Here is a 14,815-nt window from a genome sequence, read left to right as displayed (position 1 = left end):
CACACACACACATGCGCGGCCGTATACGCAAAACATCAAGGGAAGTAACTTAACATTTCTACATAACCATTTATGATGAATTGCTTCCCATTGATCGCATTTTGAAGCACACACACATACCCTCTCTACTCTCTCTCTCTCGCTCGAACATATATACACTGACGCACACACACACACACGCACACACACACACGCACACGCACGCACCCTCTCTTTCTCTATCCCTTTGTCACACACAGACATAACACGATGTTCAGATTTTTTATTTTATTTATTTACTAGTATCAATTATATACAACAAAAATAATAAAATGAAGAAAAAAAACACGAAATTGTGCATGCAAACATAATATTTTCCCACCCCGCATCTCGAAGAGAAGTTTCACGGACCCTTCCGTGTACAACCGCAGTCAGTCATAAAAGTCGTCATACTCAGTCAAGTAAATATCAACGTATGAGGGGGAAATGCAGGTGTATGGACGCAGATTCCTATTTTGGCTAAGTTCTTTTGCAATTTCTTGCATTTCCTCATCTTCCATAACACGAGGTTGAATTCTACAAACAATCGATGAAGCGCCGGTCAAACCGATTTCTAAATTATATCGAGGTGTTGGATAATTTTCAATGATCCAGTTCCACCGAAGATCGGCATCCAGCCTCGAACAATGGTTATACTGGTATCGAATACGGTCGAAGCGGTCAGCATAGTCTGTCATCAATAGAAGATTACGAGCTTTATTGGTGATTTGAAAATGTTCCACTACGTCTCCTTTCCCGTGACAAACAGAACAATAATTTTCATCTTGCGGATCATTAGATGTCAAATAATGAAGGATAGTGTGAATATACAGGTAATTTCGAAGTTTTTCATCGCGAGCCCAGTCGTCCATGTACATATCGTGTGCTGAGTACGAAGTTCCTTCTATCTGGGAACATTGGAACATACTCAAAAAGTTGCCTTTGACTTCCTGGCCAGGATGTTGGTGTTTATAAATCTTTTTCAGATAGCGAGCGTTCATGTACCGCCGCATTATATTTGCACCAGCAGCAGCAGCAGCAGCAGCAGGGTAATGATACAAAGAGTAAGAGGCGGGCTTATTCACACTCAGAAACGACTTTCCGGGCAGGAGCGGTGCAGAAGGTTAGCAACACGGCGGCTAGTTCACGATCTGGGCAATAACGGATCCTCTGATCGGATCCCGGCAGATTGGGCAATGTGTAAGGACAACGGCACACCCAAAACAGACTGCAAGGTGGCCACAAGGCAAAAACACCACACAGCTGTTTTTATCCATGCAGATCTTGCAGATCCGTCGCGTCTTAAGTTCTTCGTTTTCTACTTCTAACTGATCAATACTTAGCGGCGTCTCATCTGATGTAGTGGTAGGACTGTTACTGGTGGTGGCGCCGAGTGTACTCATTTCCTTCCAATCATCTCTATCTAGCATAGCCGTTTCAATATCTTTCAAAGAGAATTGTTCCCCGGCTTTATTCTTCATCTGAACCAATTCGACAAACCTATGTCCTTTACGCGCACGGATGTACGTACACTTGGGGAAATGGCGGGCGTGCTCTATCCACGGGTCGTCCGGCGCTTCCCAGTTTTTCAAACCCCCCCCACAAAAAAAGCACCGAACGCAATCCCCATATCCTGCGTAGTATAAGCCGGCGTCTGCGATCATATAAGAAGTCTGTATATAGTTCTTATTCCACTTCCCCTCAAAACTGGCCACCCTCTGTGTCATTACGGCCATGTCAGCACGTTTCGCCTTGGCAATAATAATACCCAAATCAGAATAGGTCAGTCGTTTGTTTTGACGGGAAACGGGGGAAGAACCAACGTCAGTCATTGTAATACTCAATCTCAGTCTTCCACGTCCGGTACAGTGATGTTGCCAGCTACTATCCGACCAGTCAAAATGGTCGCTGGTGAGAAACTCGGGTATGGATAGGCGAGTGAATACACCACGACACTTGCCGGCGGGAAAGACGACAAGACCCGTCGTAGTAGAATCTAAAGAGATCTATTTCGCTAAGTCGTTTTGCTGTTTCTTTTATTTCATCTTCATCTCCTTTTTTTACTACAAGAGGTCGAATATTGCATAGAATCAAAGCAGCGCCGGTCAAACCAATTTCAATATAAAACCGGGGTGTTGGAAAATTCTCGTCCAGACACCAATCCCATTCTAGATGCGCTGTAAGTCGCGAACAATGCTTATATATATCCCACGCGTCACTTAAACGGTGAGTGTAATCACTTATTACTAAGAAATGGTGCGCGCGGTCGACGATTTGAAAATCTTCCTGGCTTCCCGCGTCCTTCACCGACTTTTTCCCGTGACAATCCGGACAATACTTTTCGCCGTTTTGATTAGGTGTTAAAAAATGACGAACGGTGTGAATGGACTCAAAATCTTTGAGTTCGTCCAGATCATCATCATTCTGTTGAGTAAAAGACCTATCAACTGCAGAGTACGATATTCCGAATACTTGCGTACATTGAAACATACACGCAAAATTTCCCCTACTTTCCTGTTCGCATTCCATGTTGTAATTATACATCTTTTTTTGATGGCGAGCTTTTACGTATCGCAACATTATAATAATTAGTCTCTCACAAAACCGGCATCCGGTATGATGTTCCCAGCCGTTATCACCAGTCAAAAGCGTCGCTGGTGAGAAACTCGGGTATAATGGGCGAGCGAATACACCGGGCCCCCTCCGGGCGGGAAAGACGATTACAGCCGTTATAATAGAATTTAAAGATATCTATTTCGCTAAGTCGTTTTGCTGTTTCTTTTATTTCATCCTCAATATTTTTCTTTATTGCTACAAGAGGTCGAATATTGCATAGAATCAAAGCAGCGCCTGTCAAACCAATTTCAATATAATACTGAGGTGTTGGATATTTTTCAAGACGCCACTCCCATTCTAGATGCGGTGTAAGTCGCGAACAATGCTTATATATATTCCACGCGTTACTTAAACGGCGAGTGTAATCACTTATTACTAAAAAATGGTGCGCTCGGTCACCGATTTGAAAATCTTCTTCATCCTCCTGGCTTCCCGCGTCCTTCGCGGTCGACCTTTTCCCGTGACAATCCGAACAATACTTTTCGTCGTCTTGATTAGATATTAAAAAATGACGAACGGTGTGAATGTACTCGCGATCTCTGATTTCGTCCAGATCATCATCAATCGGCAGAGTAATAGACTTATCGGCTGCAGAGTACGATATTCCGAATACTTGCGTACATTGGAACATACATGCAAAATTTCCCCTAATTTGCTGTTCACATCCCACGTAGTAATTATACATCCTTCTTCGATGGCGAGCTTTTACGTATCGCAACATTATAATTGTGACCCTCTATCACGTAATGAGTCGCATGTCACCTTGCCGCGGTTCTGCGGTAGGCTTAATATAAGTCCCCGGGAAGTGTTGTGAGGGTCACCCTTAAGTCACATAACTCAAAGTTTTCGCTCTCTTTTCTAAAATGGTTTTCACCACTGGATAGAACATAAACAACTCTTTATGAAAATGTAAAAAAAATTATGAAAATTATGTAAAAGGTGACATGCGACTTATTTTGTGGTGTAGGGTCATAATTATTAGTCTCTCACAGATCGGCATCCGGTATGATGTTGCCAGCTGTTACCACCACCAGTCAGAATCGTCGCTGGTGAAAAATTCGGGTCTAATGGGCGAGCGAATACACCGTGTAGCTTCGTGGCGGGAAAGACGACAAGGGTTGTTGTAGAAGAAATTGCAGATATCTATTTCGCTTAGTTGTTTGGCTGTTTTATTAATTTCATCATTATCATCCTCGTTCGCTACTAGAGGTCGAATATTACATAGAATGAATGCAGCGCCGGTCAAACCAATTTCAATAAAATACTGAGGTGTTGGATATTCGCCGTCAAGACACCACTCCCATTCTAGATGCGCTGTAAGTCGCGAACAATGCTTATATATATTCCACGCGTCACTTACTCGGCGAGTGTAGTCACTCATTACTAAAAAATGGTGGATGCGGTCACCGATTTGAAAATCTTCTTCCTGACTTTCCTTTACCAACTTTTTTCCGTGACAATCCGAACAATACTTTTCGTCGTCTTGATTAGATGTTAAAAAATGACGAACAGTGTGATTGAACTTGCGACGTCTGAGTTCGTCCCGATCATCATCAGTCGGCATATCCATAGACTTATCAACTGCAGAGTACGATATTCCGAATACTTGCGTACATTGGAACATACACGCAAAATTCCCACTAATCCCCCGTTGATATCCCACGTAGTAATTATACATCTTTTTTTGATGGCGAGCTTTTACGTATCGCAACATACTTGATTGTACCCTAGCCGTATCAGTGCTGTCTTGATTGCTCTTCTAGACTCGGAATACCGGTGACACGTGATTCGTTACTGTATGCCTACAGAAAGGGCACGCCCAGGTATTCTGGCGGACGCGGAGCGTTTCGAAGCACGTAATGCACAAGCCAAGATGTTGGCACGGAAGCAATAGTACGCGGGCTTGATTCTTGAGGCACACTTTACAGACCGTATGTCGTTCCAACTCGTTTACTCGCGATTTTATCGCCAATGCCGCCACCGTATCAGTTTTCTTCTCATTTAACGCCGTTCTACACGGTTTTAGAGTGTAGGGCAATGTCGACGATCCCCGTAAAGTCCTCAAAACATCTCTGTCGGATACTCCTTTGAAAGTAAGATAATAGTTTTCGTTATTCGTCCACTCAGAGTCCTTGAATGGAACGACCTTCCCTTTGATCTTTGTCACCGCACAATCGTAAGGCGAATGCTGCTCTTCTTCAGGGTTCATCCTCTTGTCTTCGCAGAGAACGTCATGATATCGTATCATCATATTTTTCATTTTTTTTCGCTCGGTGGAGCAAGAACAGTTTTCGACTAACGCCCCGAATGGTAGTTCTGATACGAACAGTCCAGGATGGGCCTCTCGATGCAGCTCCTGACCGCCGCCGCCGGCCGCCGCGTCCACAAAGTTGTACAATCGAATACTTACGGTGGTTTTGTTGCTATTATTATTATTACTGCTGTCCAAGGCAGCAGACAAATATTCTTTCCATCGCACCAGTAAACTTTCGTTCGTTCCCAGGCCGAAGAAGAACACGTTAAAATGCACACCGGCATCCGACGCCGCTGCCATGACGTGGTTGGATGTCGGGCTATTTTTCAAAATTTGAGTTCGTAACAGAGGGAGGATCACCTCTGAAGCAGTGTTCGTACATTCGTTCGTTAACAAGCATAGTGGCCTGTATGAGGACACTGTATCGAAAGAAACTCCCTCCCTCGAAAGAACGAGCGTTTGGCGTGAAGGGACCATCCATTCTTTTACGCAAATTATACATTTCTGTATGCCGGCGCTTTTATTTTTTAACACGCGCACTACAATCGGACATTCCATGATTGGATCAAAGCTCGAAGGACAAACTGCCGCGTGATACGTCGTTGGTGGATTCAACCTGAGCGGTAAAGGCCAGTGTAGCGTCGCTTGCAGGCTAGCGTGTAAATTCATTATGTCAGCACGATTTAGTTTTAAACCTTCCTACTCAGTCGACGATGGTGTGTGTGTGGTGATGAATGACCATTGACTGTAGCCTTTATATGAACGGCAGAGCAGACTCAACCGGCACATAGACTAGGGCAGACTCACTCGGAACAAACCAAAAGAGTACAGACAACAAACAATACAACAAAAAACTGGAGGGGCCGCTCCTCTTACAATCATCGCTTGAGTTTTGGAGATGGTCGACGCTGCGTTGTTGCGAGTGTTACAGTTTGTTTTGTCCAACGTTTGAGAGTATTTCGCGAAACACTTTGGTGAGGTTTTTTGTAACTTATTAGTAGATGAGTTTCTCCTTTCTGACGAATAGACTTTGTTCGTTTCAAGTACGCCTTTGTGTAGGTCACAACGCATAGTCTTCGATCATAGTGAGGTTGCAATACTACAAGCTCGTCGTAGTAAAAAAGATGGATTAATGTTGTCAGTTTTAGAGTAAGCTGTTGGAGGGATAAGAACTTTGCTGGAGACCACTTTTGTAAAAACTGAACAACCCGCCGTAGGTTATTTCTGTTTAGTCGTTGCTGCTGCCAATAATTACCAGCGCGCTTCATTTTCTCTCCCTATCCGGAAAGTGTCATAAATAGCTAGTATAGTGGGAGGTCGACTTTGTTCAGTTCTGCTGCAGTGGGTCTCTTATAATACTACTGATCATCACGTGGTGGCCGGCGAACCCACACTTTATTTTTTATGCTACCCTCCTTTGAGGTTTTTTGACAAATGGAAGGGAATGCTGGTGTCTTGCCGCCGCGGCTCTCATCGTCGCCGCGGGTGGATGAGTTAAACCTGCACATAACCCAACAACCCTATTTTGAAGTTTTACATTCACAATTCGGTTATTCTCGGGAACACGTGCTCGCTGCAGCTAAACACTTCCTCCAAAACAACGAAACCATTAACATACAAAAGTTGATGTTAGCCGTCGAAGCCGCAACAAACCAAGAAGACACTAATACCAGCGCCAGCGAGACTCTGCCGTCATCGCAGCGAATTTCTACAAATAAAGATGTTTCTACTACAGAAAATAAAGTCAGCTCTACGACAAACGAGCCACTAATTTCTTCCGATGCTGCCGCTACAAAGTATTTAATGGTCTTGTCAGAAAACAAGCGTCTGAAGCGAGGAGAACTTTGTCAGTGTTGTTTTGGAACCCCCCGATCTCTAACTTTTCTTCCCTGTGGACATTTTCATTACTGTGTGGAGTGCGGCAATAACTTTTCACGTTGTCCTTTGTGTAAGAAAACCATTTTGGCGGATGTAAAAACCTTTCTCGTATAAACACACTCACGCGCGCGCAGAGAGAGAGAACTGTTGTTATCACCGTTATGAGAACTGTGGTTGTCTCCCTTTGACCACATGTACAGCCCGAGAGAGAGAGAGAGAGAGGTTACTTTCATTGGATCACGCGGGGCAGAGAATTAGCGGAGAATTAGTTTGTGTTGCTGCTTATACACATAATATGAAAAATTGTGTGGGTTTTTTTTTTAGCTACTCTTTTTTTTTTAAATCTGTTTGGTGTCCAACGAATATCTATTCTTTACACACACACACACACACACGCGCGCGCAGAGAGAGGCCTGTTGACATCACCGTTATGAGAACTGTGGTTGCCTCTCTTTGACCAAATGTACAGCCTGAGAGAGAGAGAGAGGGGTTACTTCCATTGAATCACGCGGGGCATAGTTGTCTAAATCTGTTTGGTTTCCAACGAATCTCTCTTTTTTACACACACACACACACACAAAGACGAGACATTACTGTTTTTTAAGACTATGTTATAGCCCAAGTGGGAAATTCTTTGTTCTATGGTCCTCTTATATTTTCACTATTCCTACACCGCCTGAGATCAAATTTGGCCATGTTGAAAAGCCCAGAAGAACCCTCGCTATAGATTACAATGAAATTTTGAGCCGATGAAGACACATTTTCTAACCAAGACATTACGGGGTTTCAGCGTGACTTTTTATGTATACAAGAAAATGTTCTAACAAAACAAAGTTTTTCAAAATTTGGGTTTGAATCAGACTATTACTGTAAAATCTGACTGAAAAAATTTCAAAGAAAACAAACAAACAACGAAGCGAAGGACCCCACCGTTAATACAAACAAAGTCAAATCTGACTGCAAAAAAAAAAAAACAATCAAGAGAGAGAGAGAGGGAAAAGAAGCCAAAAAAACAGTTATTGTACGGTAAAACACACACACACACACACACACACGGTATAGACAGACAAGCTTCCACAACAAAAGAAGATTAATGATGACTTCGAAGAACGAATGCCAGTGTACCCACACACACAGTTTCACCGACCGGCCCTTGGGGGCCGCCTCTTCACACACAAAAAAAAGGACTCTTGCCGACCTATAATATTGTTGTTGTTGTTGTTGTTGTTGTAAGAATGGATTTTAGAATATTGCTGCATAGAAAAACCAGTCAGGGAGGTTTATATCATAGTCGTCTCGGACAACCCTCGGTCACCACAAAGTGACTCCTCCCGCTATATTATTATTATTATCTCATGGATGGTGAGGGTGTTTTGTTTTCTTGTCATGCGCCGGAAAGTTTGTTCTCAGTTTCTAAGAAAATGGGACGACAAAACCGAAAGTAGGCCACTGCCGCCGGGCCGGTCGGAGTGCTACTACTCTCCCACCAGAGAAAAGAGACGTTGTTGGTTTAGAATTGTAATCATGATAATTTGTAACGAGCTCACCACAAGGCGACTCAAGGCGCGGCTCATTCAAGATTTGTGTCAAAACAAAAAATATGAAATTTCCGGGGTTTGAAATAAAAATTAAATAAAAAAGAAGCTGTGTGTGTGTTATGTTGTTATTACCACTGGCGGGTTATAAAAAAAATAAACCAACCTTGGAAGTAGATTTCACCGGTAATAAATCCCAGGTAAAGTATCCAGATGAACAACACACACACACGGCACACACACCGCGTCACAACGGGTCACACTTCTCAAACTACCGTATATTGATTTGGCCTGGGCCGGGAAAGAGTCTAAGAGAGAGACACCGCTCACCGGCCTCGCTATATTATACATCCTTCCTTCATCATATGAATGTAGAACAAGGTTTTAATCCAGAAGAAAATCGATCAAATCATCACAAACCGCCACCGCGGGAGAGACTGGTTTCTTCGCGTCAGGAGAGCTCAATTTTTTTTCATGCATTCTCTCCCCTTAACTGGTGCCTGCGGCGTGTGTTCATTTTGTACACATCTGTTAGTGTGTGTGTGTGTGTGTGTGTGTGTGCGTGTGTGTGTGTGTGTGTGTACGCGGCGTGCATGAGTAATTCTCCGAGCCGTGTGTGTGTGAGTGTGTGTGTGTACATATGATGTGTGCGTGTATGTAATTGTGTTTTTTTATAAAGGTGTGTATGTGTGTCCGTCTATCTATATATATGCGTGTGTGTGTGTGTGTGTGCGTGTGTAACTGATGGACTGTGGTGGACGTGCCTGTCTGGAGTACTTAGGGTGTTCTTACTTTTTTGTTGTTGTTGTACCACGCTTTTTCATATATTATTGTAATTAATTTTGTGGGCAATAAAAGATCTTATATTGTATGTCCAGAGTATACCTGTCTGTGCGTCGCCGCCGAAGCTGCGGACGAGTGTGTAGTCTGTGTGTTCGAATTGAATGTATGTTTGTTTTTCTTTTTTTTTATGTGGTGTATTATACAAGGCATATTATTGTAGGTGTTATGTGGGGAATTGCTTGGATTCGATAGAGTTCACAGCAACACAAGACTACACAACATAAACTCTCACACTCTTGCCAAGCGACACACCCTCGCGTATCGGCCACACACCACACCCGTACAATCAATCAATCTGAGGCTTATATCGCGCATATTCCGTGGGTACAGTTCTAGGCGCTCTGGAATGATGCCGTGTGAGATGGAATTTTATATAAGGCCAGTAGATGTCAACTATATAACACAAATAGGTAATATTATAACGAGGTTTTATTCAATCAAATAAACACAATGTGCGTCGCCGCCGAAGTTGCGTGTCTGTGTGTTCGAATTGAATGTATGTTTGTTTGTTGTTGTTTTTTAATGTGGTGTATAGGCATATTATTGTACGTAGTTTTTTGTTGTTGCTTGAATTAATAAAGTTCACGACAACACATACAAGACTTACAAGACTACACAACATAAACTCTCACACTCTTGCCAATCGACACTATACGCCACCACCTCCTTGCGTATAGCATCGACCACACATCACGTCCGTACAACGATATCAACTATATAACTCACATGCTTCAGTTTTTATTAAAACGAAATGTAGCTACTATTATATATCCCGTTACGTTCTATTCCCCCTCAGTGATGACGTGGCAAGGCGATCAAAATGTCAACAACGGACGATCGGCCGCGGCATGACCATGGACAGACGAACAGCAAGGCATATGCAAAGAATGGAAAGAAATATGAAAGAGCTATCTTGAAATAGTCAATGAAACGACCTTAACTGGCATGTCATTCTACAATAGGTAAATAAACGGCCGATGTATACATTTTAATAAAAAAAACATGACACAGGAATTGATGTTTGTTGTAATCACTTTGCTTATTTTTCATGGAATAATTGTTACAAAGTTAATCGCCCCCTTTAAAAAAAATCATATTACTCTTCATACATCCCAAAACGAAAGCACACCGAACACAAACAGTTTTGTTTCACGAATGTTGTAGTCAAATTACTTGAATAAAAAACAAGTGGTGTATTTATAAAGGAAGCTCCTACGTTTAGCAACTTCAATAACAATCTGCATACTACCAATCTTGTCCAAAATTTGTTATAATGGGGGTGTAAAATAGGCAAAATATTAAAAAGGTTAATTCAAAGAATAACTTTATCAAATATTTAAAGAAAAAAGTAGTATTCGGTAAATTCATCTAAAGGTAGCATGCTAAGTTTAGGTCATTGGGGGCGGGAGAAATGGCCTCATGGACCGCGTCCACCTTCTAACGTTTTAAAACCTAGACCTGATGATTAACTAATAATTAAACTCTTACCTATTTTAAATTCTAAACCTAAATGGCCTTTTACTTGTTCTTTCTCAGATCATAATCAGCTCCGTTGGCCTTTGGAGGCGGGAAATGGCCTCATGGGCCGCGTCCACCTTCTAACGTTTTAAAACCTAGACCTGATGATTAACTAATAATTAAACTCTTACCTAATTTACAGTCTAAACCTAAATGGCCTTTTTACCCGTTCTTTCTCAGAACATAATCAGCTCCGTTGGCCTTGGGGCGGGAAAAATGGCCTCCTGGTGTTGGCCGCGTCCACCTTCTAACGTTTTAAAACCTAGACCTGATGACTTAATTAAACTACCTATTTTAAATTCTAAACCTAACTGGCCTTTTTACCCGTTCTTTCTCAGAACATAATCAGCTCCGTTGGCCTTTGGGGCGGGAAAAATGGCCTCCTGGTGTTGGCCGCGTCCACCTTCTAACGTTTTAAAACCTAGACCTGATGACTTAATTAAACTTACCTAATTTACAGTCTAAACCTAAATGGCCTTTTTACCCGTTCTTTCTCAGAACATAATCAGCTCCGTTGGCCTTGGGGCGGGAAAAATGGCCTCCTGGTGTTGGCCGCGTCCACCTTCTAACGTTTTAAAACCTAGACCTGATGACTTAATTAAACTACCTATTTTAAATTCTAAACCTAACTGGCCTTTTTACCCGTTCTTTCTCAGAACATAATCAGCTCCGTTGGCCTTTGGGGCGGGAAAAATGGCCTTAGTGGGCCGCGTCCACCTTCTAACGTTTTAAAACCCTAGACCTGATGACTAAAACTTAATTAAACTTACCTAATTTACAGTCTAAACCTAAATGGCCTTTTTACCCGTTCTTTCTCAGAACATAATCAGCTCCGTTGGCCTTGGGGCGGGAAAAATGGCCTCCTGGTGTTGGCCGCGTCCACCTTCTAACGTTTTAAAACCTAGACCTGATGACTTAATTAAACTACCTATTTTAAATTCTAAACCTAACTGGCCTTTTTACCCGTTCTTTCTCAGAACATAATCAGCTCCGTTGGCCTTTGGGGCGGGAAAAATGGCCTCCTGGTGTTGGCCGCGTCCACCTTCTAACGTTTTAAAACCTAGACCTGATGACTTAATTAAACTACCTATTTTAAATTCTAAACCTAACTGGCCTTTTTACCCGTTCTTTCTCAGAACATAATCAGCTCCGTTGGCCTTTGGGGCGGGAAAAATGGCCTCCTGGTGTTGGCCGCGTCCACCTTCTAACGTTTTAAAACCTAGACCTGATGACTTAATTAAACTTACCTAATTTACAGTCTAAACCTAAATGGCCTTTTTACCCGTTCTTTCTCAGAACATAATCAGCTCCGTTGGCCTTGGGGCGGGAAAAATGGCCTCCTGGTGTTGGCCGCGTCCACCTTCTAACGTTTTAAAACCTAGACCTGATGACTTAATTAAACTACCTATTTTAAATTCTAAACCTAACTGGCCTTTTTACCCGTTCTTTCTCAGAACATAATCAGCTCCGTTGGCCTTTGGGGCGGGAAAAATGGCCTTAGTGGGCCGCGTCCACCTTCTAACGTTTTAAAACCCTAGACCTGATGACTAAAACTTAATTAAACTTACCTAATTTACAGTCTAAACCTAAATGGCCTTTTTACCCGTTCTTTCTCAGAACATAATCAGCTCCGTTGGCCTTGGGGCGGGAAAAATGGCCTCCTGGTGTTGGCCGCGTCCACCTTCTAACGTTTTAAAACCTAGACCTGATGACTTAATTAAACTACCTATTTTAAATTCTAAACCTAACTGGCCTTTTTACCCGTTCTTTCTCAGAACATAATCAGCTCCGTTGGCCTTTGGGGCGGGAAAAATGGCCTCCTGGTGTTGGCCGCGTCCACCTTCTAACGTTTTAAAACCTAGACCTGATGACTTAATTAAACTACCTATTTTAAATTCTAAACCTAACTGGCCTTTTTACCCGTTCTTTCTCAGAACATAATCAGCTCCGTTGGCCTTTGGGGCGGGAAAAATGGCCTCCTGGTGTTGGCCGCGTCCACCTTCTAACGTTTTAAAACCCTAGACCTGATTAAACTTAATTAAACTACTTATTTTAAATTCTACAGTGGCCTTTTCCGTTCTCAGCTCCTGTTGTGGCCTTGGTTTTTGGTCCCACACAGAACAAACAGAGCCTTCGTTTTGTGGACCGCGCCTTCTTTAAAACCCTAGACCTGATGACTTAATTATTAAACTACTTATTTTAAATTCTGAAGTGGCCTTTTCCGTTCTCAGCTCCTGTTGTGGCCTTGGTTTTTGGTCCCACACAGAACAAACAGAGCCTTCGTTTTGTGGACCGCGCCTTTTTAAAACCCTAGACCTGATGACTTAATTATTAAACTACCTATTTTAAATTCTACAGTGGCCTTTTCCGTTCAGCTCCTGGTTCAGCTCCTGGTTTGGCCTTGGTTTTTTCGTCCCACACGAAACCGAAACGAGCCTTCAGTTTCGTGGACTCCGCCTTTTTAAAACCCTAGACCTGATTAAACTTAATTAAACTACTTATTTTAAATTCTACAGTGGCCTTTTCCGTTCTCAGCTCCTGGTTTGGCCTTGGTTTTTTCGTCCCACACGAAACCGAAACGAGCCTTCAGTTTCGTGGACTCCGCCTTTTTAAAACCCTAGACCTGATTAAACTTAATTAAACTACTTATTTTAAATTCTACAATGGCCTTTTCCGTTCTCAGCTCCTGTTGTGGCCTTGGTTTTTTCGTCCCACACGAAACCGAAACGAGCCTTCAGTTTCGTGGACCGCGCCTTCTTTAAAACCCTAGACCTGATGACTTAATTATTAAACTACTTATTTTAAATTCTACAGTGGCCTTTTCCGTTCTCAGCTCCTGGTTCAGCTCCTGGTTTGGCCTTGGTTTTTTCGTCCCACACGAAACCGAAACGAGCCTTCAGTTTCGTGGACTCCGCCTTTTTAAAACCCTAGACCTGATTAAACTTAATTAAACTACTTATTTTAAATTCTACAGTGGCCTTTTCCGTTCTCAGCTCCTGGTTTGGCCTTGGTTTTTTCGTCCCACACGAAACCGAAACGAGCCTTCAGTTTCGTGGACTCCGCCTTTTTAAAACCCTAGACCTGATTAAACTTAATTAAACTACTTATTTTAAATTCTACAATGGCCTTTTCCGTTCTCAGCTCCTGTTGTGGCCTTGGTTTTTTCGTCCCACACGAAACCGAAACGAGCCTTCAGTTTCGTGGACCGCGCCTTCTTTAAAACCCTAGACCTGATTAAACTTAATTATTAAACTACTTATTTTAAATTCTACAGTGGCCTTTTCCGTTCTCAGCTCCTGTTGTGGCCTTGGTTTTTTCGTCCCACACGAAACCGAAACGAGCCTTCAGTTTCGTGGACTCCGCCTTTTTAAAACCCTAGACCTGATGACTTATGTCATATCTCACAAATCTTTTCCTATTAAGAAAATAAATATAAGTTTAATGCGAATGCAATGGTGTTGTTTTCCCCCTAACTAGTGAAAGATAAATTGTTTCTTTCTCTCTCTCTCTCTCTCTCTCTCTCTCTCTCTCTCTCTCTCTCTCTCTCTCTCTTACACACACACACACACACATACAAAATAAAGGAGGGGTCAACCACACACATTTACCTTTTTTGTTAAAAATTTGAGACGATCTGGCTAGCTGGCTGGCTGGCTTTGTGGGGTCGGGGTTGCTTTCCTTGTTGTTGTTTTTTGAAGTTGAAAGGTCCTTTCTGTGTGTAAAATATAAAACAAAATGTTGTAAACTCGCGAAAGATAAAGAGATATTATGAGGAAATGTCATAAAAAAAGCATTTCAGAAGGTATTACGAAGATATGGCATTTAATAATGGGTATATATCGCAAGTTGTGTCATTGGAGAAAACATTACGAAAACGTGTCATCAAAAGAAACATTCCAAAGCCAGGTCTCTACATTACGACGGACGTTACAGAGACCTATCGTTAAAGGGAACATTACGGTGGCACCTTTGAACAATGAAGATTACGAAGACACAGACACATCATAGAGGCATCTTCGGAAAAGGAACATTATCAATACATGTCATTACAGAAGACATTACGGGGACATGTTGATAGGAGCACATTATAAAAACATGTCATTACGGAAACATTACGGGGACCTGTTGGTAGGGGAACATTATAAAGACATGT

At 42.3% G+C, this 14,815-nt stretch overlaps 1 protein-coding gene and 1 long non-coding RNA gene across 2 annotated transcripts; both read right to left on the bottom strand.

Moving 5' to 3' along the window:
• Positions 1–281: 281 nt before the first annotated feature.
• Positions 282–2,795, bottom strand: LOC138973963 (baculoviral IAP repeat-containing protein 7-B-like). The gene has a single exon (XM_070346659.1). It carries the CDS (start codon positions 1,848–1,850, stop codon positions 1,158–1,160), a length of 693 nt encoding a protein of 230 aa, XP_070202760.1. The 5' UTR covers positions 1,851–2,795; the 3' UTR covers positions 282–1,157.
• Positions 2,796–9,866: 7,071 nt separating this feature from the next.
• On the bottom strand, positions 9,867–14,259 carry LOC138973964 (uncharacterized). Its single transcript, XR_011458239.1, has 2 exons — positions 14,044–14,259; positions 9,867–12,978 (listed from the first exon to the last, which is right to left on the bottom strand). It is a non-coding gene; the product is annotated as an uncharacterized lncRNA (long non-coding RNA).
• Positions 14,260–14,815: the final 556 nt, after the last annotated feature.

Source organism: Littorina saxatilis, linkage group LG8, assembly GCF_037325665.1.
Source record: "Littorina saxatilis isolate snail1 linkage group LG8, US_GU_Lsax_2.0, whole genome shotgun sequence".
Lineage (NCBI taxonomy): Eukaryota > Metazoa > Mollusca > Gastropoda > Littorinimorpha > Littorinidae > Littorina > Littorina saxatilis.
This window is presented reverse-complemented; position numbering and strand designations above follow the sequence as displayed.

Bases quoted from the DNA above. Each gene is read 5' to 3' on its own strand.
- LOC138973963 (XM_070346659.1), bottom strand. From the start codon at position 1,850: ATGACTGACGTTGGTTCTTCCCCCGTTTCCCGTCAAAACAAACGACTG.